General features: G+C 42.2%; 1 protein-coding gene across 1 annotated transcript in view; it reads left to right on the top strand.

Moving 5' to 3' along the window:
* The first annotated feature begins 771 nt into the window (after nt 1-771).
* The window catches only part of LOC109428949 (uncharacterized), a 49,177-nt gene continuing 24,466 nt past the window's right edge, over nt 772-25,482 (top strand). Inside the window, exons 1-2 of the mRNA XM_062858127.1 lie at nt 772-846; nt 17,540-17,782. Coding sequence (XP_062714111.1) covers nt 772-846; nt 17,540-17,782 — 318 coding nt within the window. The remainder of the gene's footprint in view (nt 847-17,539; nt 17,783-25,482) is intronic.

Raw genomic sequence — 25,482 nt, 5'->3', positions numbered from 1 at the left:
GTATGCTCATGCTCATTTGATTACATTTTTGTTCTTAGAAACTATGTTATTTGATGTTGTTCATGAATAATATAAAAATTATAAAATGATATGACGGCAAAATTTGCGAATATTTTATATTTGGTGTTTTCTGTACCTCTATCTAGATATGTAAGTAGGCAGAAACGCAAACGGAGAATTTTAGATATTTAAATGTTACAGAAAAAATACAAATTGAAGCTTACGATTTTTTGTACCGGTGAGATATTTTGTCCCGAAAATAATACCATACAACTTCAGGCTGCCTTCTTTCGGGTACAATTTCCGGTACCGGACCATACCTATGATGATAAACAAATCGCGCTTCAAGGCCCACGCTGCTTCTGAAGTGTTGGTTGCATGAAGATAAATCTTGGGAACGAGTACCCAACCAACAGGCTAGGCAACACTATACATAGTTTTATTCAAAACTCATTACAGACAAAGTTGGTCCATTTGTCTTGACACTAATAGAAATTGGTGGCATCTGCCACTGCCCACCTATTGTGCTGTTTCTGTGAGTTTAATTAGACCTTTGTTCGCACTATTCTTCGCAAAGTTTTCCGGTTGTGGCAATGGCACACACAATTCATTTCCATTATCTAGTCTCCTCAATAGGGATTCGATTATCCCATGCCAGATTCAGTTTGTTGGAAATTTCAGTTTCTTGCACAGAACGAAACTAACGAAACTGAACGGCTGACTCAAACATCGGATAAGAGAGGATCCGTTGAGTTTTATATGCAAACAAACATGGAACGGAAACCGTTCGTGTGGAAATGCTACTACATATTCCCAAACACGGCCGACACGTACCATCTGCTGGCGGTGAGTCCGTTACTTATTATGTGTCTCATCTTGGTCCCAGTTTTGTCACAATCAAGATTTATTGAGTCTCGTGCGGCAGCAGGAGACTTCCTGTTTGCATCGGCGGCCCCGTTTCGGGCTGTGCTCACAGTTCACTGCTGAGCCCAAGCTTGCTGGCTGCCACAGCATCCAATGGAATATTCTGGTTGATTTGGGAATTGAGGCAGACACAAACAAGCCGAACATCATCGTTCGAATCTTGAAAATAAAGCGGTCGATTGGAGGAAGTTCTTCAAATTGCACCTTCAAAGTGAAATAGGGTAAAGTATTCATTTTTTGATTTCTAGCTTTATTTCCTTAAAACTGAATAAAATCACGCATACCTTGAAGTGTAAATATTGTAATTTTCAGGTGAAAAATTGATGCAATTACCAATAGTAATCCTTATTTGATATTTACCGCGACAATCTTTTTGTATCCGGAACTTGGACTGCTTCTCTTCAAGCTAGGATTCCAGTACACAGGGTTAAAAAGAAACCAATGCTCAACATCTTGTTTGACTCGATCGAATTTCCATTAGTGTCAAACAGATGTTGTTTCTTGAGTTCATTCCTTGTCAAATATTTGACCCTGAGGCCTCAACTTAGTGTTCTTTGAGCACTTCCACAGTTATTAACTGCATTGCCTGCCATTGCATGAATTTGTATGTTGTGAAGGCAAGCACTGTATTATTGTTCTATCAAAAAGAAGGATTTCTCTAGTAATGAATTTAAAGTTTATTCGTCAATTTCTTTGAGAATTTCAAGGAAAAAAATATTTAGAAACTTTTTCGCAAATTCCTACCGAATTCGTCCGTCAATGTTTTTGGGAATTTCATTGCTTCGGATATTGCTTCGGAGGTTTCTTTGAAAATTCCTCCAGCGAAAATATAAGAATTTCTTAAGTCGTTTAATTGAATTTTATTCCAGCAATATCTATTATTTGTTTTTTTTTTCTTTTACATACATTTACATTTATTTGTTCAACATCATTAAGACAAGACATAATCAACAATAGTACGCCACAATACTCGGTTTGTGGCTGCCGCTCTCCATCCTCGGTCGCGCCCAATGCTCGCCAAGTCAAGCTCCACCTGGTCCGCCCATCGTGCTCTCTGCGCTCCACGCCTTCTTGTGCCAACCGGATCCGTTGCAAACACCAGCTTTGCAGGGTTGTTGTCCGGCATTCTTGCAACATGCCCTGCCCAACGTATCCTTCCGGCTTTGGCCACCTTCTGGATGCTGGGTTCGCCGTAAAGTGCAGCGAGCTCGTGGTTCATCCTTCTCCGCCACACACCGTTCTCCTACACACCGCCGAAGATCGTTCTTAGCACGCGTCGCTCGAAAACTCCAAGTGCTTGCAGATCCTCCTCGAGCATGGTCCATGTCTCGTGCCCGTAGAGGATCACCGGTCTTATCAGCGTTTTGTACATGGTGCATTTGGTGCGTGGGTGAATCTTTTTCGACCGCAGTTTCTTCTGGAGCCCGTAGTAGGCCCGACTTCCGCTGATGATGCGCCTCCGAATTTCTCGGCTCACGTTGTTGTCAGCCGTCAGTAAGGATCCGAGGTAGACGAATTCCTCCACCACCTCGAAAGTATCCCCGTCTATCGTAACATTACTACCCAGACGGATCCGGTCGTTTTCGGTTCCGCCTGCCAGCATGTACTTTGTTTTTGAGGCATTCACCACCAGTCCGACCTTTGCTGCTTCGCGTTTCAGGCGGGTGTACAGTTCTGCCACCGTTCCAAATGTTCTAGCGATAATGTTCATGTCGTCCGCAAAGCACACAAATTGACCGGATTTTGTGAAAATCGTTCCCCGGCTGTTGAGCCCGGCTCGTCGCATCACACCTTCCAGCGCGATGTTGAAGAGTAGACATGAGAGTCCATCACCTTGTCGCAGTCCCCAGCGAGATATGAATGAACTGGATAGTTCACCCGAAACCCTTACGCAGTTTTGCACACCGTCCATCGTTGCTTTAATCAGTCTAGTCAGCTTCCCAGGAAAGCCGTTTTCGTCCATGATTCTCCATAGCTCTGCGCGGTCGATACTATCGTATGCCGCTTTGAAGTCGATGAACAGGTGGTGCGTTGGGACCTGGTATTCACGGCATTTCTGGAGGATTTGCCGTACGGTAAATATCTGGTCCGTTGTCGACCGGCCGTCGATGAAGCCGGCTTGATAACTTCCCACGAACTCATTTGTTTTAGGTGACAGACGACGGAAGATGATCTGGGATAGCACTTTGTAGGCAGCATTCAAAATAGTGATCGCCCTGAAGTTCTCACATTCCAAATGGTCGCCTTTCTTGTGAATGGGGCAGATTACTCCTTCCTTCCACTCCTCCGGTAGCTGTTCGGTTTCCCAGATCCTGACTATCAGCCGATGCAGACAGGTGGCCAACTTTTCTGGGCCCATCTTGATGAGTTCAGCTGCGATACCATCCTTACCAGCTGCTTTGTTGGTTTTGAGCTGGTGAATGGCATCCTTAACTTCCCTCAGTGTGGGAGTTGGTTCATTTCCGTCCTCCGCTGCACTGGCGTCGTCGTTCCTTCCGTTGCCGTGGGCTCCCGTGCCTACGTTCTCCACGCCGTTCAGGTGCTGATCGAAGTGCTGCTTCCACCTTTCGATCACCTCACGTCCGTCCGTCAAGAGGCCTCCGTTTTTATCCCTGCATATTTCGGCTCGCGGCACGAAGCCGTTGCGGGATGCGTTGAGCTTCTGATAGAACTTCCGTGTTTCTTGGGAACGGCACAGCAGTTCCATTTCTTCACACCCCGCTTCTTCCAGGCGGCGCTTTTTCTCCCGAAAGAGGCGGGTCTGCTGTTTCCGCTTCTGTTTGTAACGTTCCACGTTCTGTCGAGTCCCTTGCTGCAGCATTACCGCCCTCGCTGCGTTCTTCTCCTCCAAAACCGTTCTGCACTCTTCGTCGAACCATTCGTTACGTCGATTCCGTTCCACGTACCCGATGGTGCTCTCGGCTGCGTCGTTGATGGCTGCTTTCACTGTACTCCAGCAGTCCTCTAGAGGGGCCTCATCGAGCTCGCCCTCGTCTGGCAACGCGGCTTCGAGATTCTGCGCGTATGCTGAGGTGACATCCGGTTGCTTCAGTCGCTCTAGGTTGTACCGTGGCGGTCGCCGGTACCGTACATTGTTGATGACGGAGAGTTTTGGGCGCAGTTTGACCATCACCAGATAGTGGTCGGAGTCGATGTTGGCGCCACGATAGGTCCTGACGTCGATAATGTCGGAGAAGTGCCGTCCGTCAATCAGAACGTGGTCGATTTGAGATTCCGTCTGCTGTGGTGATCTCCAGGTGTAACGATAAGGGAGGCTGTGTTGGAAAAAGGTGCTACGTATGGCCATATTTTTGGAGGCGGCGAAATCAATGAGTCGTAGGCCGTTTTCGTTCGTCTGCTGGTGGGTGCTGAACTTACCAATCGTCGGTCTGAATTCCTCCTCCTGGCCTACCTGAGCGTTCAAATCTCCTATGATGATCTTGACGTCGTGGCTTGGGCAGCGATCGTACTCGCGTTCGAGCTGCGCGTAAAATGCGTCCTTGTCATCATCAGTACTTCCGGAGTGTGGGCTGTGCACGTTTATTATGCTGAAGTTGAAGAATCGGCCTTTAATCCTCAACCTGCACATTCTTTCGTCGATCGGCCACCAACCGATCACGCGCCTCTGCATATCACCCATCACGATGAAAGCTGTTCCCAGCTCGCGTGTGTTGCCGCAGCTCTGGTAAATGGTATGATTACCTCTAAGCGTTCGCACCATGGATCCTGTCCAACACACCTCCTGCAGCGCTACGATGCCGAACCCGCGGTCCTTCAGTAGATCGGCGAGTATGCGGGTGCTCCCAATGAAGTTGAGAGATTGGCAGTTCCACGTACCGAGTTTCCAATCGCAAGTCCTTTTTGTTCGCTAGGGTCGTTGCCGTTGGTCTCGGTTCGTATTATTCTGTTGCTGATTTTCCGCTACAATGTTTTTTACGGCTGGCTCGTAGGGCCTGACACCAACCCCCTACTTTCCGGAGGACCATAGTGCACAGTTGAGCTTAGAGTCCTTCCCTGGCACTCGGACGTAGATCAGCCGCCCCTAACATGGGGATCAGACGCTGTTGTGAGCCGCTCCTCCTGGAGAACAGACGCTCAGGTTTGCCGAAGCAAACCCCCCCTTCCCTGTCAGCCTACGACCAAAGTTCCCACCGGGGTTGGTTACCCGATCTTCCCTAAGGTTGCTCATAGTTTCCGGCCGGTACCGCGTGGAGGTAGGGATAGGAGTTGCTGGTCAGAGGCTAGTGGATCACAATGGGATCTGAATTGCGCAGCATACCCAGCCTTTACCGTGCCTTTTTTTTCTTTTATTGAGCTCAAAAAAAAGAAAGTTTCTCTTCACAAATTAAAAATAAATCAATTTTGAAAATTTCAATGGAAATTTCTTTAAATTTATTTTCAGTAATATCATTGTTTATTTATGTGTCAATCGCTATCGAAATTTCTATTGCAACACCTTGACGAATTTCTTTGGCAGTTTTATTATCTTCGAATGAGTGTAATCAGTTACGTACCTTTTAAATCCGCCCTATGTTGCTTATCGTTTGACAGATACGCGAATTTTAACTACCCCTTGTAATCTTCCTCAGTGTCAGTTATTCAGAGTGGATGGATAACTGACACTGAGGAAGATTACAAGTCAGTAACAAATTTTGAAACCGACGTATAATCAATGGTGTAGCATTGATTATACGTCGTTTTCAAAATTTGTTACTGAAGTGGTAGTCGAAATACGCATATCTGTCAAAGGATAAGCAACATAGGGCGGAATTAAAAGGTACGAATTACACTGATTACACTCGCTCGAAGAGGGTATTCTGCTTCGAACCCTCTAGAAAAGTCGGTACAAGAATTTTATTTATATTTATTCCTCCGAAACTGCTTTGACAATTTAATTTGGGATTCTTTCGGAAATTTCTCTGGATTTTTTTTTTTCAAAAATTTGTTTGTAAATTATTTTAATAACTCTAATATAGTTTATACAGCTAGTCCTTCGGGAATGCCTTTGGCTTTTTTTTTAATCCAACGGTAATTCCTTTCATACTTTTTTCGAAAGTTTCAGAGTCGACTTCTACGATGATTAGAAGTTCTATTCGCCATCTGTGTCGCAATTTCACAGACAATCATGTTAAGAATTCCTTCCAAAATTCTTTCGCAGTTGCTTTGTGAAATTGCTCAATCATGTCCTTTTTTTCTCATAATCAATTTTAAGTCAAATCTCACTACATAAGCTATAAATGCTATTTTTTTTATTCGATGCATTGATTCCAAAGATATAAAAGTTTAAAATTGGCTATCCGATAATTGTGCCCTAGCTTGCCCAAATTTGGACCATTAATAGACAACTAGTTGATCGACCAACAGTGAAAATGTAAGGATTCTGATGCACTTCACGAAAAGTTACAGCCAGTTGAATATTTTCCGATAAGTGTAAATTTTACTGGGATTGAATCGACTGTATGGTACAATTAACTATTTTTGGCTACGCAGTCATAAAATGAACAAACGACGTTATTTATTTGCCCAACGTTTCGACACGGGGTTTGTGTCTTCCTCAGGGGGTAAATTTTTGTGTCGTTATTTGTCCTATGTTTCGTCTAAATATAACTGTCGGATCACGCTGTTTTTGGTACATGACTTGGAAATTTCTGATTTTTCTCGCACAACTTGTACTGGCAATGGCTAGATTGAATGAAAAACATCGTTTTTTCATAGCAATTCTCATACAAACTTTGAAGGGCTTGTACAGTCTCAATTTTCAACCAAATGAGCTCAAATTTGGGGAGAAGGCATAGAATCTAGTTACGAATCGAAAAAGCGGTGTGGAGCCAAAACGATTTTTTGAACAACGCTAATAGGCAGAGCTGGAAAATATCAGATCTCAAAGTTGACTGCGTGGTTACCTTCAATATCATTGAAGGTCGATCAATATCAAGCCGATAATTACAAGCTAGGATATAACTTTTTCACAATCTCTGATCTATTTGCGGTCTTCGACAAAGTTTTTAAAGGCACAACCAAAATTTCGCGCAGTAATTTTAAACGCAAAAGGGAATACTAATCAGGATTATTGATGCCATTACATATTAATTTTCTCATACAACGTTGACCCATCCTACAAAAATATGTACTGAAATGTCTCATGAATCTGAAATAGTGTGATTATATAAGATCGCTTTAGATTTGTGAAGATTTTGTTCTCTTACACATATTTAACGTTTGCATTGATTTCACATTCGTAATTCCTGCGAAGTACCCAACGCTGGCTCTGCAACATTACCGGTAGTTTCAAACATGGCCTGATCCTATTTTCTTGCTAACCGCTCATCAAGTTTTCAAAAAAGCCGCTGTTTGATGTGTGGGTTTGATTCACTTTTACATTCGACTACTTCTGGTGGGACACCCGGAACCGGTAACCCTACCGGTAGTAACGTATGTGGCCTATTTTCTTACTAACCGTTCATCAGGCTATCGAAAAAGCCACAATCTGATGGGTTTGTTTCAATTTAACATTTGACCACTTCTGGCAGGACACCCAGAACCTCCCGGACAATTCCAATTGTCCCAAATATGGTCTGACACTAGTTTCTTACAAACTGTTCATTAGGGTTCCTAATAAGCAATGGATGGAGTTGTTTAGCGAATAAAATGTTTCCGTTTTCTATAGCCTAATGGAAAGAGCTTATTACCCTTCTTACACCCATATGAAGGCATAAATATCGCTCGAAAAACCGACTTTCGATCCGAGGCCCGCTTGGCCGAGTCTCATTATACCTATCAACTCAACTCGATCATCTGAGCAAATGTCTGTATGTGTATATGTGTGTACGTATGTTACAAAAAAAAGTTGTCATATTAAATATCTCAGTCGTCAGTCAACCGATTTAGGTTCTCTTAGTACCACATAAAAGCTACAATGTCCTTGTAAGAGGCCCTATTTTTTTTTTTTTTTTTTATTTGACATTTGGTCTCTGAGATATCATTCGAAGAATAGGTATTTCAATAAATTCCTTTTTTATTTTTATTATTATATTTGCTTTTTTATCTTACATGAGCTTTTGGTTAGTCTGAAGGAAATATTTTTTTTTAATAAATAATGCTTCCTTTTACACCATAACCGTGAATACCAAGTACGTGTATTGTACTAGTACAATAGAGCTAATTTATTCGACTGATTGAGAGATATTACAAAGTGTATCTCGATGTTTTTTTTTGTTATCCATTTGTTAATCGATTCAAGATCTTTTGGCAGTTAACAAAAGATACAATATTCCAGAATATTTAAGCTATGTTTAAGCATTCCATACAAGATACTAGGAGGTGGTCCATTATGCTATTTTGGAAATCAATCCACTAGATACCAAATACACAATATTTTCTAGAATGACCAAAAGGCACAATCACACAAAATATGTCAAATACGAATAATACAACAATAGTTTTAACAAGTGTAAGAAGAGTTCTGTTCACCATAGGTGGGTTAAATTGGGGTTTTAACAGAGTATGTTGATTTTATTGCGTTCCAATGTCTTTATTTTGATGGCCAAATAAACAAAACAGTTTTAATTTCCGTGGATAGAATGATAGTTCAATCGATATAATGACAGATCGTCCCGTACATTTTTTTTCCTATACAAAATTGAAATTAATTTTTACAATAGTTCCCGACCAACAAAAATGTTGGCATTTTGGATTACGATTAATTTTCAGGTGGAGATTCCGATTTAATCTGGATATCCTTAATGAACCAAATTGATGTGTCGCAAGCATGGGTTTGGTTCATTTTCATTTGACCAACTCTGGCGAGACACCCGGAACCGGTTCTTGAACACTATCACTATCTTCAATGTGATCTAACGCTATTTTATTGCAATCTGTTCATCAGGTTATCGAAAACGATTTGATGTGCCGCCTTCAAGGGTTCGGTTCATTTCTATATTAGGCTTCTTCCGGCGGGACACCCTGGACTGGATCCGGAACACTACCGCACCGGTTCACATATGGTCTGAGACTATTTTCCTGCTTATCATTCATCAAGTTCTCGAAAAGACGCTCTTTGATGTGTTGCATTCATGAATTTGGTTTACTTTTATATTACGTTACTTCCGATGGGACACCCGGAATCGGTTCCGTAACACTACCAGTTCGTATATGGTCTGGGACTATTTTCCTGCTTACGGTTCAACCGGATATTGTAAAAGCCGCTATTCAATGTGTCGCATTCAAGGGGTTGGTTCATTTTTATATTTGGCCGCTACCGGCGGAACACCCGGAATCGGTTCCGGGTCACTACCGGTTCAGATATGATCTGGGCCTATTCTCCTGGTTATCGTTCATCAGGTTTTTGAAAATGCCGCTTTTTGATGTGTCATTTATTTATTTAGAACATTTATTTATTTATTTATTTATTTATAAAGATTTTGAAGTCAACAGGTTAAAACACCCCAATGACAAAACTTAAGTTAAAACAAAATAAAACAAACAATAATTTCACATTAAACAGAGAGTACACGCAAAAAATTATCTCTAATCATTACTCTACTTAGATGGAAATCGAAGCTAGAAAAACAATTAACAAATACACGACACATGCTTCTAATGGGTTCGTTCATCCCGTAGTTTGTTCTGGATCTATCAATCCGCAGAAAATCGTTCGAACGTAGAGGGCGCCTCCTGATATTCACGTTCATGTGTGATAGTTTGTAGCATTTTAATACTTAACCCCTGCCTGGGGTACCAACCGAAACACCTAAATCACAGACAAACAGACGTAACACCTGCAAAATTTCCATCGATCACGCTTTTAACGATCATTTTAAATTTTCATAGTTGTGGCTTTCACAACCAGAGGCGCACGCATCGTTTTTCTATGCGTTTGACGTTTCACACTAACGCCTTCTGTTGACGATATTGCACAACACAGTAATTCGTGCAACTTGTCCACCAGGTGATGGTAGTGTGAACTGGGCGATGGATTTCCATGAAAATCGTTCAAGGTGTTACGTCTGTTTGTCTGTGCCTAAATGGTCATAACTCCGGAACGGCTGGACCGATCCTAACCATTTCCAATAGGAAACAATAGGACCAGATTCCCCGTCGAATAAACCGTCGATCATTGAAATCGGTTAAGATTTACTACCAAGAAGTGATGTGAGTTTTTTGTACACACATACATACATACATACATACATACAGGGGATAGACAAAATGATCGGGACGGGCAAAATTTTTACTTTTCAAAAAATGTTCAACTAGCTGTAACTTTTCTAAAAGTGCATCAAATATTCTCAAATTTTCACAGAAAGACGATCAACTGATTACGTCGGACGTCGGGAAAAGGTCGGGCTATCCTGCACGAAGTTATAAAGACTCTTGAAAAAGGCATAATTATTTGATAGCCAATTTTGAGCTGTAATATCTCCGGATTCAATGAACCGAATGCAATGAAATTTCGACAACTTATGACTAACATAATGAACTCTGAAAAACGTTTGACTAAACTTGAAATTTTTACTGAGAGAAAAAGTTGTAGCGATTTCATTTATTTCAAGATGTTTTAGTTAATTGATCTATTTTTAATATGGATCCCATTACTTTGTCAACTTATTGGCGACTGTGTTGTTACTTTCCTTCAAAACACATTTATGTAAAAGTCAATAAGAGGGAAATAAAATGAACTATAATTTGCATCTTGAATTTTGAAACGATGTTGAAGTTTTGAATAATTTGGAATTTTATTAGAAAAATAATCTAAACGTTATAATTTTCTTCCGTGTTAACAATTTTAAGTTAAGTCAAAGGGTTTTGATAGCTGCGTTCTATTAGTTATAAATGGTTAAAATTTCATTGCATTTGGTTCATTGAATCCGGAGATATAAAAACTCAAAGTTGGTTATCGGATAATTATACCTTTTTCAAGAATCTTTATAACTTCGTGGAGAATAGCCCAACCTTTTCTAAGTTTTGACCACCGATACACAACTAGTTAATGAACTTACAGTAAAATGAGAATATTTGATGCACTTTTGGATAATGAAGTGAAGTGAAAATTTTGCCTGTCCCATAATTTTATCTATCCCCTGTACATACATACATATATACACACAGACATCAACTTGTTTCGTCTAGCTGAGTAGACTGGTATATGTGACTCGAAATTCGAGAAATATAGTTAGAACTATTTGACCATCCTGGGCTACCTGGAAAACTTTGAGGCTGTAAGTCAGCCTTCTTTTTACAGGAAAAAAATTGAAGAATAAGGTTTTTGGAAAATTTAAATTATATTACATCTAACACAGATCAGCGATGCAAATTACTCTCAGTGTATTTTCTTTTTCTATAAGTCCTTCAAATATCCTCAAACATCTTCGCAGGCATCTCTTCAGCTCCAACAAACCGTTTTCGAGTTAAATTTTTTTGAAGAAGAAAATTGGGTATTTTTCATACACCCTTTTCAAAAGTTAGGTGAGGAATTACGATTATGTTGATGGAAAAGTCAATGATTCACGAAACCCTGCGCATGAACAAAACCTCATTCAAATTGAAAAAAATCGATTCAAAATGGCATTTTTTCGTTTTTTGGGCTGAAAATGTTGTATACTTATGCAAATATACATCCGAAATAAATACAAACGTTTTGAAAAACGAAATGCAATATAATTTTACTTGTAAGTCCAAACAAAGCATTACCTTCATGCCTCCATGAAAAGTTGTCTCGGTTATGTACCAACAAAGCTCAATGATTGATACGCTCCCCCAACCGAAACATCCCCCATTCCCAGCCGGCTAATTCACATCTTTTTTCCACATCATCCATCGTGCCTCACTCACCCAAATTGAGCATAAATTTGCGCCCGTGTCAGTCTGTTCTCCATCCGGCAGGGGGGGCAAGTGACTGCTGCTTCTATGAGTTTTTTGCACAGGTGTCATTTGCCATCATTATCACCATTAGGTACCATATCTGACCTTGTTTCTTATACTCAGCAGCCAGCAAGAATCAATTTGCTGTTATGCCATCCCCATGGTTGCTATACCGTTCGTTCTTCACCAAATGGCAGAACATCGTCCTGTAATGGGGCGTACACCATGTAATTTGTTAAGTGCTACACTTCTCCGCCCAGCTTTTCTCGTGGGGATCATACCTACAGTACTACTACACGACCTCATCGAATATGGCTTATTTATTGACCTGTCAAACACGGTTGGGGCAATCTGCTCCTGAAGTTATTTTAAGGTCGCGAAGGTCAGGTGAAGTACCTGACTCTTCAATTTGTCTGTCGTAATCCTTTGGAAAAAATGTTCAATAGAAATTTATCAACTTTGTCTTTTTTTGGGTTATAATAAGGTACTGTAGGTAATTGAAAAAAAATGCTTTTGAATGAAAATGCAAAGTCACTCTATCTCTATGTACAAACTTAACCCATGGCACGCCCATGTGACTAGAAATATTCGAATTGCTTTCACAAAAGAAATAGAACTGTTTATGTGTTCTAATACTTATGATACACATATAAGAAGCTAAAACAGCATGCTGAAAGTGACAGATTCGATTCCCAGTCGGCCCGGAAACTTTTCATGAAGGAAATTCACTTGACTTCGCTGGGCATAAAGTATATCCGTGCCTGCCATGGTATACACATGTAAAATGGGCTTCGGCAAAGGAAATCCTGGATTAAAACCTGATGCTTTTAGAAGACTGCTGCGAAGCAAGCTTCGTCCCAGCTGGAACGTCAAGCCTAAAAGAAAAATAAACAGGGAGGTAATAATGAAAGTGGAAGAAAACTAAATCAAAAGATGGTCACACAATTTTATTCTAGGCACTCGCTTTGCAGTACCAGCATCACCTTCGTCTATCCAAGGCTGGTCTGAAAATCCACGACGAAATCGACACACATAAAGTCAATTTACCAGCCTCCCCGTCCCTAAACTCATCTGGTCGGAAATTGGGTTATACATTTTGGGAATTAATGCCCAGTCCTAGAGAATCGGCAACTCAGCCATATGGCTACACACATATGTGTGGTCACAGAAAGCTCAATGTCATCCACACTGGTACACTGAAAAAGCCTGTAAATCAGGATTGGGAACAGATGTTTTACCATGGCGGTGCTCGACTCAATTCTGAGCACCGAGTGCAATTCGCACCGGCTATGCATATTTTTGCCTGACTCGGGCAGCGATGAATCTGAATAAAATATAAGGTTTCCATATGTGAAACCCTCCACTATTAATTCGATTCGAAGGGAATGAAATCTGAGTACACACGAGCAAATGAGCAGATGAAATTCAAAAAGATCCAGTACGAAATCGACTGAACATTTCCTGTATTGCGAGGTGTGCTGATACCTGTCTTGATACTTTTTGACTACAAATTACTTTAATCAAGCGCCGAGCATCTTAAGTCCGAAGGCGTATTCTGTGCCTTCTTACGACAAGTTTTTCTGTATAGGAGGGAGAGGGTCTACCGCTTTGTTACGTTCCATACAAAAACCCAAAAATCCCCATACAAAAGTTGTTACGTGGAGGAAGAAGAGGGTCTAAAATTGATTTTTTGCGTTGCGTAATATGCGAATGAACCCCTTACATTCATGAATTTTAACTTAGAGCTAATTAAATTTAAGTTTGTTAATAATTGAAATGTTGACACCGTGAACCGATTCCCCCTTAAACGTCCCTGAGACCCCTAACATGGCAATGGTAGGCAAAGAAAGCCCTTCAAATAATAACTGTTAAAATGCTCAAAGAACACTAAGTTCAAGAGAGACAGGCCAAGTTCTAGTTGGAGCATCGAGCCAGATAGAAGAAGAACTTCTAACACGGCCCTGAGATCGCCTGAAACTTCTGAGACCCCCTGAAGCGCCCTAGAGACCCCCTTTCTGGAATCCCCTGAGTCCCTCTGAATTGACCCTGAGACCTCCTGATACCCCCTGAGACCCACTGAAACGCCTCTGAGACCTCCTCCGGTACCCCCTGAAACGACCCTGTGATACCCTAAAACCCTCCTGAGACCCCCTTGAACGCCCCTGAAGTGGCCATGAGATCCCTGCCGCCTCAGTTCCTCAATCCTCTATGCGGCTTCGCCGCATGGCTCAACCGGTACTTTTACTTTGCTCATTATTTCGTATTTATTGCTCAATTTTCAATTGCTTTTTTGATGTTTTTCAATTAGAATTTTTTAAATTATTTATGGAAAAATCAGATTTATTTATGGAAAATTTAAACTTTTTTGTTGGAAAAAATATAGTTTTTTATTGCAATTGTTGATTTATTTGTGGAAATTCTGACATTTTTTATTGCTCGAAAATCAATTATTTATGGGAAGTTTAGAATTATTTATGCACTTTTTTATTTGTTTATGGAAATTTTATAGTTTATTGTTGCTCCCACCCCTACTTTTTTATTGGCAATTTCTGATTGTGTTATGGAAAATGATCACTTTTTTATGAGTCGTTTATATTTTAGCCGAACTTGAATGTGAGTTACATTTATATGTATTCATTTAGCCTTCGTCAAGAATATCAAACAGTGTTTTATATTCAGGGATGTTCTAGGTGTTCCAAACTGTCCTATAGTGAAGTCCTTCAAATCTACAAGAATAATTTTATGTATTTTCTCCACAAATAATAGCGTTGCATAACCTACTGGGGTCCGTGAAGCTCTTGACATCTACAATGTCATTTATAGACACTATAGGAATGTTCCAGGTCAGCCAAACTACCTACATGCAGGCGTAAACTCGGATGCTGTTGCATGTCGTTGCCGGTGCGCATGGAAATGTATGGAGAAAACGTGGCTAAATTTACAAAACGGTAGATTACTTTTGAAAGAAGAAAAAGACATCTCTAATTTTTTGATATGTTATGTATAAATGTCTCAGCTTTCAATTGATGCAAAAATTTTAAAAATCGGTGGTTGCCCTCATGGTGAAAAAAATATTTTGGTATAAAAATCCAAGATGGCGGCCAAAATCAATATGGCCGACCCAACTTTTTATTATTGTAAATAGCAGCTCTATCTTTCCTCTTTTCAATAACAATTCGTTTTGAGGTGGTTTCTGGAGAAACTTTCGAGTTATAACGGTTTAAATGAGCCACCATTTGACCAAAATCGAGGGGTCTGCAAAAATTGTTGTGGCTCCAACTAACGGGGGGTCCATCAATTTGAGTAACGTAATGCATTTTTCTTACTTTTTTGGCGAGGGCTTCCAGAAAATCGGCACCTTAAACATTTTTAAAGACAAGGTGTAAATAGTGGGCCGGTCTCAGCGAGAATTACCCACCTATTATATTTTTTGGGGGTTTTGTCACATTCGCCCGAAAACCATTCGCCCGAATTCCAAATGCCCGAATGACAAACGCCCGAATGTAACAAACGTCCAAAAGTCATTCGCCCGAAAAGACCATTCGCCCAAAAAAAACATTCGCCCGTAATATCATTCGCCCGAAAAGTCCATTCGCCCGGAAGACAAATCGCCCGAAAACCATGATAATCTTGAAAACACTTTTCTGAAATCAATTTAGGCGTCGTCCACGCGTATGGCTGAACGCCGTTATCAACTAAAAATAACTGCAACCATTTTCGTCAGAGTGTTTTGCATTCTTTGAACACAGTCTGATGTAAGACTTATACTGTTACAGATATTTTCGGCAATATAGATGTGGGAACATTGATTAAAATTGTCCCTTCTTTTGTTAATAGGCTTTTCTTTCTAGTTTTACCGCAAAGGAAATTGAATTCAATTTGATGTCATTATTTGTCAGAAATTTTCCCTTCTTTCAATCATGAGCTGTTCTTTTAAGTTGTTCTGTTATGGGGAACCTTGACGTTATATAACTTTACAACTTCTGGTTTCCAAACATGGTTTCAAAAGAATAGCTTGTTCAAATAAGAATGGTGAATTCTCACGATTTTTCTGTTTTTTCTGCATCCGTTAGCTCACACGTTTTATTTTTATCAATTATTGTTCGTTTAACGAAACGTAGTTATTCCGAATAGATCAGTTGTGAACACTATTGCCTGTTGACTACTCTGTACTGAAGTTTTGTATTTACCCTTTTGATCAACAATGCTACAACAATTAATGTCCTATTATGTAATATTTTCACGAGCAATTAGGCCTTCTTCAAAACATAGACCATTCTTTCGAACTAAGCTAATATGAGTATTATTGGCGCTAGTCCAGCTGTTCTTGCGGTTACTAAATACACCATGCGTATGTCCTTAAACTTTTATCATGGCAAACCAAAAGAAATTGCATAGAATTGTTCTGGCGGATGACTTTCGGGCGAATGGTCTTTTCGGGCGAATGGTCTATTTGGGCAAATGGAATTCGGGCGTTTGTCATTCGGGCGAATGGTTTTCGGGCGAATGTGCATGTAAATTTAAAGCGAATATGCTTTAAAATCTGTAAACAAGCCGTCTGACCAGCAGCGGGCTGCTCGGCTGACGTTAAATGTTGGTGATTTACATTTTTCTGCCGCAAATTTCAGTTGATCTTCAATTTACGTGCTGTTTAACTTTCATTTTGTTTTGCTGTGTAGGCAAAATGAAGCGAAACATTGAGATTTCATTATTGATATTATTACTTCACTTTATATGTAGGTGCTTGAAAAACAACAATAATGTTTCGCTTCACTTTACCTCTAACTTTTTTAACAGGCGTCGGATTACTTTGTGGTCTCCGACACAATCGTTTGGCATTCAGTCACTTACAAGAATATCATAGGTTTTATAAATTGAACGCTTACAGCACTACCTAGCGACAAAAATCGAAAACTTAATACATTTAGCCAAGTTTTCCCATACAAACTTCATACTCGTTGAGCGCCCTCTTAGACTTCTTCGATTTCGTTCCAATTTTGAACTTAGCTTCTGGGAGTCCAAAACAGCTGATTAAGAAGATAAGACTTGTTTTGCATGTGGGCCAGCATAATCTCAAATAACTATTTTGACATTTTGTTTTGGGCACTCACCGTAGGCCTTATCAAGGCTCTTATACAAAGTCACTGTCACTCATTCAAGTCACTGGGCTTATAATTCATAGATACAACCTTATAAGACATAGTTTCAATGGAACCACTTTTAAGCGCATCAAGTAACGCAAATTAATATGACAGCCAGGTAAACATATTTTTAAATATTGAAACGGCCAACATATATTTTTTTTTCTTTTTTTTAGACTTTTAGCTCAGGGATTGTCTCTTAACCTACATTTTTGATTATGTCCATTTCGTTGCGTGTATGGCTGGAAAAGTTATGAGAGGGATGTTTTCAAATTATACAGAAAAGCTATATGTAGTTATGACCATTGCAATTATTTCCCGCCATTCCGATCTGTTGCATTATCCATTTGAAAGAAAATCGTTGTAATCCTACATAAACATCAAGCAATATTAAACCATTTGGAAACAACAACTTTTATGATACCGTAAAGTCCTACAATATCTATCCAACGTTATCATACCCTATACTGCCGTTAATGGACCAATTGTCCCATGTTATATGGAAATCGCATATAACATGGGACAACTATGCGTAGAACGGCAGTATATGACCAAATTCAATTATGTATTTCAATCAATCTACCTAAGCCTGAAAAGAAATACTAAACTAATTTTTTCCCTTCACCTCTCCAATACCCCAACAGATCAAAGACATCACCCGGGCCATCAAGAAGGCAGTCGTCGCCGGCTCGCTGGATGAAGTGCGCTCGAAAGCAGCGGAAAAATTCAACCGACCGGAACTGCCCAACATTCATCTGGACTCGGACGGGACCGAGGTGGACGACGAAGACTACTTCCAAACGCTGGAACCCAACGCCGAACTGATAGTCGTCTTCCCCGGTGAACAGTGGATTGATGTAAGTTGCGGTGCTGATGGGAAACTTTATCACATACGGTGCTCTTTTTTATTGGGAAACCGTTGACGACGATTGATTGATTCCATAGAGGCGCGTTATGGAACTTTCCAGATCAGCAAAGTACAATGTTTGCTCAAAGTTGAGCAACGTCTAAAACTTTATCTTCGCCCGAAGATGTCAGCGATATCGACGCGATGCCGTCATCGGAGCGATCAAACCGTTGCCTGAAGCATGCTGCATATGTTACGTTACAAGAATGTTAAGTTTTATCGTCTACAAACGTCTCGTCTTTCTTCGGTAGTGATGGGGTGGCCTCAAGTTTCAAGTCATGCGGGCCACATACAAGGCAAGGCATGTAGCGTGCTCAGCACGTTGTTTGTTATAATCCTAATTTTACTTTATACCGAGGCGTAAAACTTTGCTCTTTTGCCTCCCGGCTCCACCCCGTCGTCAGGTGTCACATCACATGGTAGGAATATGAAGCATGTGAAATTTTAGTAACAGTTCAGGGTGGAGTTATGCGAAAAAATATTGCTGTGTCGGCAGTGGATGTTTACATCAACTTGTTCAAGCTATGTTTTATGCTCCCTTTGGTGTCTTAAGTCTTACATCAAAAACTTTATCGAAAGGTGCAGTCAACGAACAGTGATTGAATTATTGAAGAGAAATAAGTGCCATTTTTTGGGCGATAGTAAATATGCACTGAACTTAAGGAAACTCAGCATCACAAAGTCGTTTTTACTTTAGAGGAATGCAGATTTTGCTGAAAGATAACACTGCTAGTGGCTGAGAACGCGAAAAGCACTATCGTACAGTGGTTTAAATTTGAAAATACCTGGCAAAAGTTTTCTAATCATAGTAGCCTCATACAAATATTAGCCCTATTTAGTGGCTCTAATCCTGGTTTAGGTTTATTTGTGTCATATTCGCTATTTGTGGTTTTGAGCAAAGAAAATTACTTTTTTATGCATTTTAGTAAAGCTATGATCATAAAGCTTGAAAAATAAGCTGTCATAAAAGTTCCCTATCCTTGCACGTGCTGTAATGTAATTTGTTAAGTTTATCAAAACTTGTCCCCTCTCACTACCGATATAACAATTACAATACCACCTACACAGCCTTGAGCGCCAAGAGGGTGCTTCCTGGAAGTCGTTGCGCTTTGGGAGTTCTACCCCAATGAAAGCACCCAACCCCAAAATCTCATTACGCTGGCTGTCTTCCCTTTCTTAATCAGCACGGCAGCAGTGGTACCATCCAGCACGAGCAGTCAGTCAGTGACCTCCTCGTGGTGTCGTAACAGAGCGATGTTGTACTGTAAAGCTTCCCCAACGCCCTCGTTAATATCCAAAACCTTATATACTCAAGTAAACGAACAAAATCTCCTCATTTTCCGTTCCGGATTTGCCACTTTGATGTTGAGTTCAAACGTCTTTACCCCTTGTTAAGCGAGTTACTTTTCAGCGAAAAAATATCATCGCAAAACTTATTTCGGATTTGATGCATGGTGTTTCTATCATTCAAGAATGAACAGTTGAATGTTCGTGACCATATAGATTCTGCTTATAAAGCTCATTCAACCTAGAATAGGGAGTGGAACCACTTGGCCACTTTTCATCCTTTTCTATTATCTACCAAATAGGATATTGGGACATGTGGTACTACCGCGGCAAAACAAAGTCCTAAGCCCTATTCATTGGTTCCTTGTGCAATTTCGATTGCTCTGGTCAATAACGGAGTAGCAACTACGAATTGTGCGGTCATCTATGCTCATGCTCATGCTCATGCTCCATCGGCGGTTACGGTCATCACTTCTATTCGCACCACGCTGTGGGGCGAGGGTTCGATTCCCGCTCCGGGCGATGGAACTTTTCGTGAGAATGATTTCTCCTCCATTTCCACTGGTGCAGGAGGTCTAAGGTGCGTTTTGGGGGATTTGATTTGGACTTCTAGGTATCTCAAGAGTATTTCACGGGGATCTCAGGGAGATTGCAGGGGTCCTAGGGGTGCTACAAGGGGTCTCAGGGGGTTCCAAGGAAGTTCAGGGTACTCCACTGGAACTAGTGAAAACTTTTACGCCAAAACCTGAAGAAGATTTATCGTTAGATGTCCCAACTTTAGATTTACCAGAGGATCCAGAGAAAGCAATTGAAACCGTTGAGACAGAACATACTTTGACGGCAGCGGAACGCTGACAATTGCAGGAAGCCATGAAACAATTAAGTTGTACCAGTACTGGGAATATAGGCAGGACTACCAACAATCAATACGAAACTGGCGAATTTCTTGTGACGCCAGTCGTTCCCCCAGTAAATTCGCCCAATACTGGTGATTCTGACGCCACGCCTTCAATGTCAGTTTGCTCCGCCAATTTTCATCGAAGCAAGACTGAGTCCGCCAATCTAGTGACCATGACAACGAGAAATAAAAAGGTTGTTTATTTACACATTACGTTCCGGAGAAATGGTTGGTACTAATGCTGCACACTTTGTCATTCGCGATGGCCCACACGGAGTAGGGCGCGGGCGGGGTTGACCCTGCCCGCCTTCCGAGGACAAAGGGAGTGGCGAGGACCACTCGGGAAACTGGCTAAGCATGCTATCGTGATGGACTCTCCAGAGCGAGTCATCGATGTTCGTTGCTGCTAGGCTACGGCAGCTAACCTTGAGGGTGCGATATGCACTAGCCCCTCTCTGAAGCAATACCTTCTTGGTGGTTCCGGAGAGACGTAGGGTTTGGCGACCATACACGCTCAAATAGGTCAGCTCAAAAATGTGTAAGGATCACTCATTTGTGCATATTTTCCAGACCACACTAAATTTGTGCAAAGTGACCTTACACATTTTTGTGTTGATGCCTGAGAATCAAAACAGTCTGTGTAACTGTCACACATCGAAGCGTTTGCATACTGATTTGAAGAATGTGTGAAGGTTACACATTCTGAAAACGCTTCCCTTGCTTTAAAAATATATGAAAGCAATATTAAAATTGATTTTAGAGCTCACTGTGGAGCTCGAGAATACCGTAAATTATCGCTTCCTTGCGGGCTTCCTGTCTAGTATATTAAACCGGATGAGGACCAAACGCCAAAGTTTGAAAGTTCGCTCCTGATCTTGTGTGTACTAGGCAGGAGACCCGGTATCCAAGACTAGAAGGAAGTGATAATCCAGCAACACAGATAACATAACGACATAATTTTGAGCTTATTTATTGGTAATCAATCTACCAATAATGATTTACACGATTAAGCACAAAATAATTGTGCTTTTACTGCTGAGCGGCCAAAAAACAGCTCACCAACGCTCGTCAATAGTAGTCACAATGGCAGTTAACTCTGCTTTGTAAACAAAAATCCCCTCTTCAAGCGTTTGTCAACCGCAGACGGCTTGCACAAAAATGAGTAAGGTCCCATCAACTCATAGGATGAGCTTGCCTTACACATTTTTTTCACACATTCTGCCATCTTTGCAAGCGATGAAGGAAAGTGCGTGAGGATTACACATCCAGTGTGCAAAATTATTTAAGCGTGTAGGAATGTGTTTTAGTGGGTCGAGGAGAGTAGTCCTGGCTTCTACTGGCGTTGTAGAAGACGGCCTTAACCCCACACTATCCTAACCTTCCTGTTAGGGTGTCTGATGAGCAGATTTATCCCCCTATGGTTTAGAAGGAAAAAAAACACGGCTGCTCCTGCACTACCGTGTGGCCGGAGTCTCCTCGCCGGGCCAGCTCGGCATCGGTTGGTTTGATCCCGTACTCGGCCAGTGGGAACCAGCGGGCCTAACTGGGTGGGATTCATGCATAAGGCGTCTTTCTTTATTGATGAAATCGACAAGACCCAGGATGGTGACGTGGGAATGGTCACCTTCATTCATTTATTTAGTATTACATCAAATTCAAGATAAAACTGAATCAACAATATTTCTCCATAATACGCGGTTCGTGGCTGCCGCTCTCCATCCTCGGTCGCGCCCGATGCTCGCCTGATCACGCTCCACCTGGTCCGCCCATCGTGCTCTCTGCGCTCCACGCCTTCTTGTGCCAACCGGATCAGTTGCGAACACCAGCTTTGCAGGGTTGTTGTCCGGCATTCTTGCAACATGCCCTGCCCACCGTATCCTTCCGGCTTTGACCACCTTCTGGATGCTGGGTTCGCCGAAAAGTGCAGCGAGCTCGTGGTTCATTCTTCTCCGCCACACACCGTTCTCCTGCACACCGCCGAAGATCGTCCTTAGCACGCGTCGCTCGAAAACTCCGAGTGCTTGCAGGTCCTCCTCGAGCATGGTCCATGTCTCGTGCCCGTAGAGGATTACCGGTCTTATTAGCGTTTTGTACATGGTGCATTTGGTGCGTGGGTGAATCTTTTTCGACCGCAGCTTCTTCTGGAGCCCGTAGTAGGCCCGTCTTCCGCTGATGATGCGCCTTCGAATTTCACGGCTCACGTTGTTGTCAGCCGTCAGTAAGGATCCGAGGTAGACGAATTCCTCCACCACCTCGAAAGTATCCCCGTCTATCGTAACATTACTACCCAGACGGATCCGGTCGTTTTCGGTCGTCCGACCTTTGCTGCTTCGCGTTTCAGGCGGTTGTACAGCTCTTCCACCGTTCCAAATGATCTAGCGATAATGTCCATGTCGTCCGCAAAGCACACAAATTGATCGGATTTTGTGAAAATCGTTCCCCGGCTGTTGAGCCCGGCTCGTCGCATCACACCTTCCAGAGCAATGTTGAAGAGTAGGCATGAGGGTCCGTCACCTTGTCGCAGTCCCTGGCGAGATTCGAATGAACTGGATAGTTCACCCGAAACCCTCACGCAGTTTTGCACACCGTCCATCGTTGCTTTAATCAGTCTAGTCAGCTTCCCAGAAAAGCCGTTTTCGTCCATGATTCTCCATAGCTCTATGCGGTCGATACTGTCGTATGCCGCTTTAAAGTCGATGAACAGGTGATGCGTTGGGACTTGGTATTCACGGCATTTCTGGAGGATTTGCCGTACGGTAAAGATCTGGTCCGTTGTCGACCGGCCGTCGATGAAGCCGGCTTGATAACTTCACACGAACTCATTCGTTTAAGGTTGCAGACGACGGAAAATGATCTGGGATAGCACTTTGTAGGCAGCTGTTCGGTTTCCCAGATCCTGACTATAAGCCGATGTATACAGGTGGCCAACTTTTCTGGGCCCATCTTGATGAGTTCAGCTGCGATACCATCCTTACCAGCTGCGTTGTTGGTTTTGAACTGGTGAATGGCATCCTTAACTTCCCTCATCTTGGGAGTTGGTTCATTTCCGTCCTCCGCTGCACTGGCGTCATCGTTTCCTCCGTTGCCGTGGGCTCCCGTGCCTACGTTCTCCACGTCGTTCAGGTGCTGATCGAAGTGCTGCTTCCACCTTTCGATCACCTCACGTCCGTCAGTCAAGAGGCTGCCGTCTTCATCCCTGCATATTTCTTCTCGTGGCACGAAGCCGTTGCGGGATGCGTTGGGCTTCTGATAGAACTTCCGTGTTTCTTGGGAACGGCACAGCAGCTCCATTTCTTGACACTCCGCTTCTTCCACTCCGCTTGCTTTTTCTCCCGAAAGAGGCGGGTCTGATGTTTCCGCTTCTGTTTGTAACGTTCCACGTTCTGTCGAGTCCCTTGCTGCAGCATTACCGCCCTCGCTGCATTCTTCTCCCCCAAAACCGTTCTGCCCTCTTTGTCGAACCATTCGTTCCGTCGATTCCGTTCCACGTACCCGATGGTGCTCTCGGCTGCGTCGTTGATGGCTGCTTTCACTATACTCCAGCTGTCCTCTGTTGTACCTCATCGAGCTCGCCCTTGTCTGGCAACGCGGCCTGAGCTGCTATGATAGAGCAGTAAGCAGTACGGCTTGTTTAAATGCCTATTGGTTACCTGGGAAGCATTCATATTTTACACTACAAGCGTAACCGGTGTTCGTGCAGGTCTATGGAGATCTTTAATAGAACGCGAAAAGTTGTGGAGGTCCGCAAAAATTCTCAATGGATATTTGAAACGGCCTATGATGGGTTGCCAATGTACGTAAGGTCAACTAAGATTTACAAAGATCTACGAAGGTTCGTGAAATTTCTAGTAGATCTGCAAAGATCTGGGAATAATGCAGTAAGTAGACTAGGCACATTCTGTAAAGGTCTACAGAGGTCTTTGAGGACCCGCAAAACAGACTCACTAAAACATCTTTTATGCAGATTATATTATGCACCTTTTTATGCCCTGCATAAAAAGAGGGAGGACTATTTAGAACCAATATTGTGCATACGAAAATGAAATAATGATAAATAATGACGGTAGCAATGGCAAAGCAACAAGGGGCGATTATAAGGCATATCAAAGGGCATCTCATGGGGTACCAGGAAGTGTCTACGGCGTTTACGAGAGTCTCAGGAGGATTTCAGGAGACCCAGGGGCGCTTCATGGGGTCTAAGGGGCTCCAAGGAAGTTTCAGAGTATCAGAACATTTCAGAGGCGTTCCAGAAATTTTCAGGAGGCACCAGCCCAAGTAACATTTTGATGACTACCGTCATAACCGTCTAAGAACCGCTGCTAGTCTACTTGACTTAGAAATGTTAGAGGCGTTTCAAGGGAGTCCCAGGGAGTTTCAGTAATCAATATGCATCGAGTGCTTGGCACGGTGCCGACATCAGCAAAACAAACTGCTTGGTGGCTAGGTATGTCGAGTGCGAAAATAAGTCTCGGCTTCATAAAAATAATTCGCTCTCACTTGTAGTTAGTGGGCATAAACACGAGTGTGTTGTGGATTGGCATCTAAGCCGAAAGAGAGATGGGCTTGTGAGATAGGAGGGTTCACGGAGTGGCATCGTAATCAGTTTGGCTTTCTATTCCCTTGTTCTGTGGCTTATTTGATTAAAGCGCTGTCTAGCGAAAACGGAGTCGTGGGTTCGAATCCCACCAGAACGCGATTTTTTCCACAAATTTCATCTCTCCATTTGTCAACGATGGCACGATGTTCCGCCTTCTAATTACAAGTTTTTCCAGTAAGTACCGGGAGGTCTGTGCAAATGATCTCGGGGGTTCTTAAAGGGTGTTTAAAAGGGTCTCAAGAGCGTATCTCAGGAGCGCTTTAGGGGGTTTCTGGGGTGTTCCAGGTGCGCTTCAGGGGATCTCAGGGGCGTTCTAGAAGATCTCAAAGATCGTTTTTTTTATTCGGGAATTTTAACTAATGATAATTCTTCACACTGATCTCAAGGATATTTTATAGAATTTCAGGGGCGTTTCAAAATATCTCATGGGGTTTCAGGGAGTATCAAATGTCGTTTCAAGAGTGCCCTAGGAGGGGTTCTGGTATTACCGTGAGGTCTCAGCGGCATTTAACGGGGTCTCAGGGGCGTTCCTTCAGAAAAAAAAAACCTTGAAGCCCCTTGGAACGTCCCTGAAATTACGTGAAACGCCTCTGAAACCCATTGAAACGCCCTTGACATCCCCGTACAGTTGGGTCACCTATAAGATGCTGCAACTCACTTTTCGCCCACTGCAATTTCGTAGCTGCCTTGCATCCAATACAATTGATTGTTTGCCTGCAGTAAGGCTATATTATAGGCTAGTCACATACTGAAAATGAACTAAATTGGTTGAAAGACAACCTAGGATTTACGGTGGGCGTAAAGTGGGTGGCAGCGTCTTATAGGAGACCCGACTGTAATTATTTGAAATGCCCCGGAAACTCATTGA

The sequence above is a fragment of the Aedes albopictus genome, chromosome 3, assembly GCF_035046485.1.
Source record: "Aedes albopictus strain Foshan chromosome 3, AalbF5, whole genome shotgun sequence".
NCBI classification, from domain to species: domain Eukaryota; kingdom Metazoa; phylum Arthropoda; class Insecta; order Diptera; family Culicidae; genus Aedes; species Aedes albopictus.
Note: the sequence above shows the minus strand (reverse complement) of the source record. Positions and strands in the feature narration are given on the sequence as shown.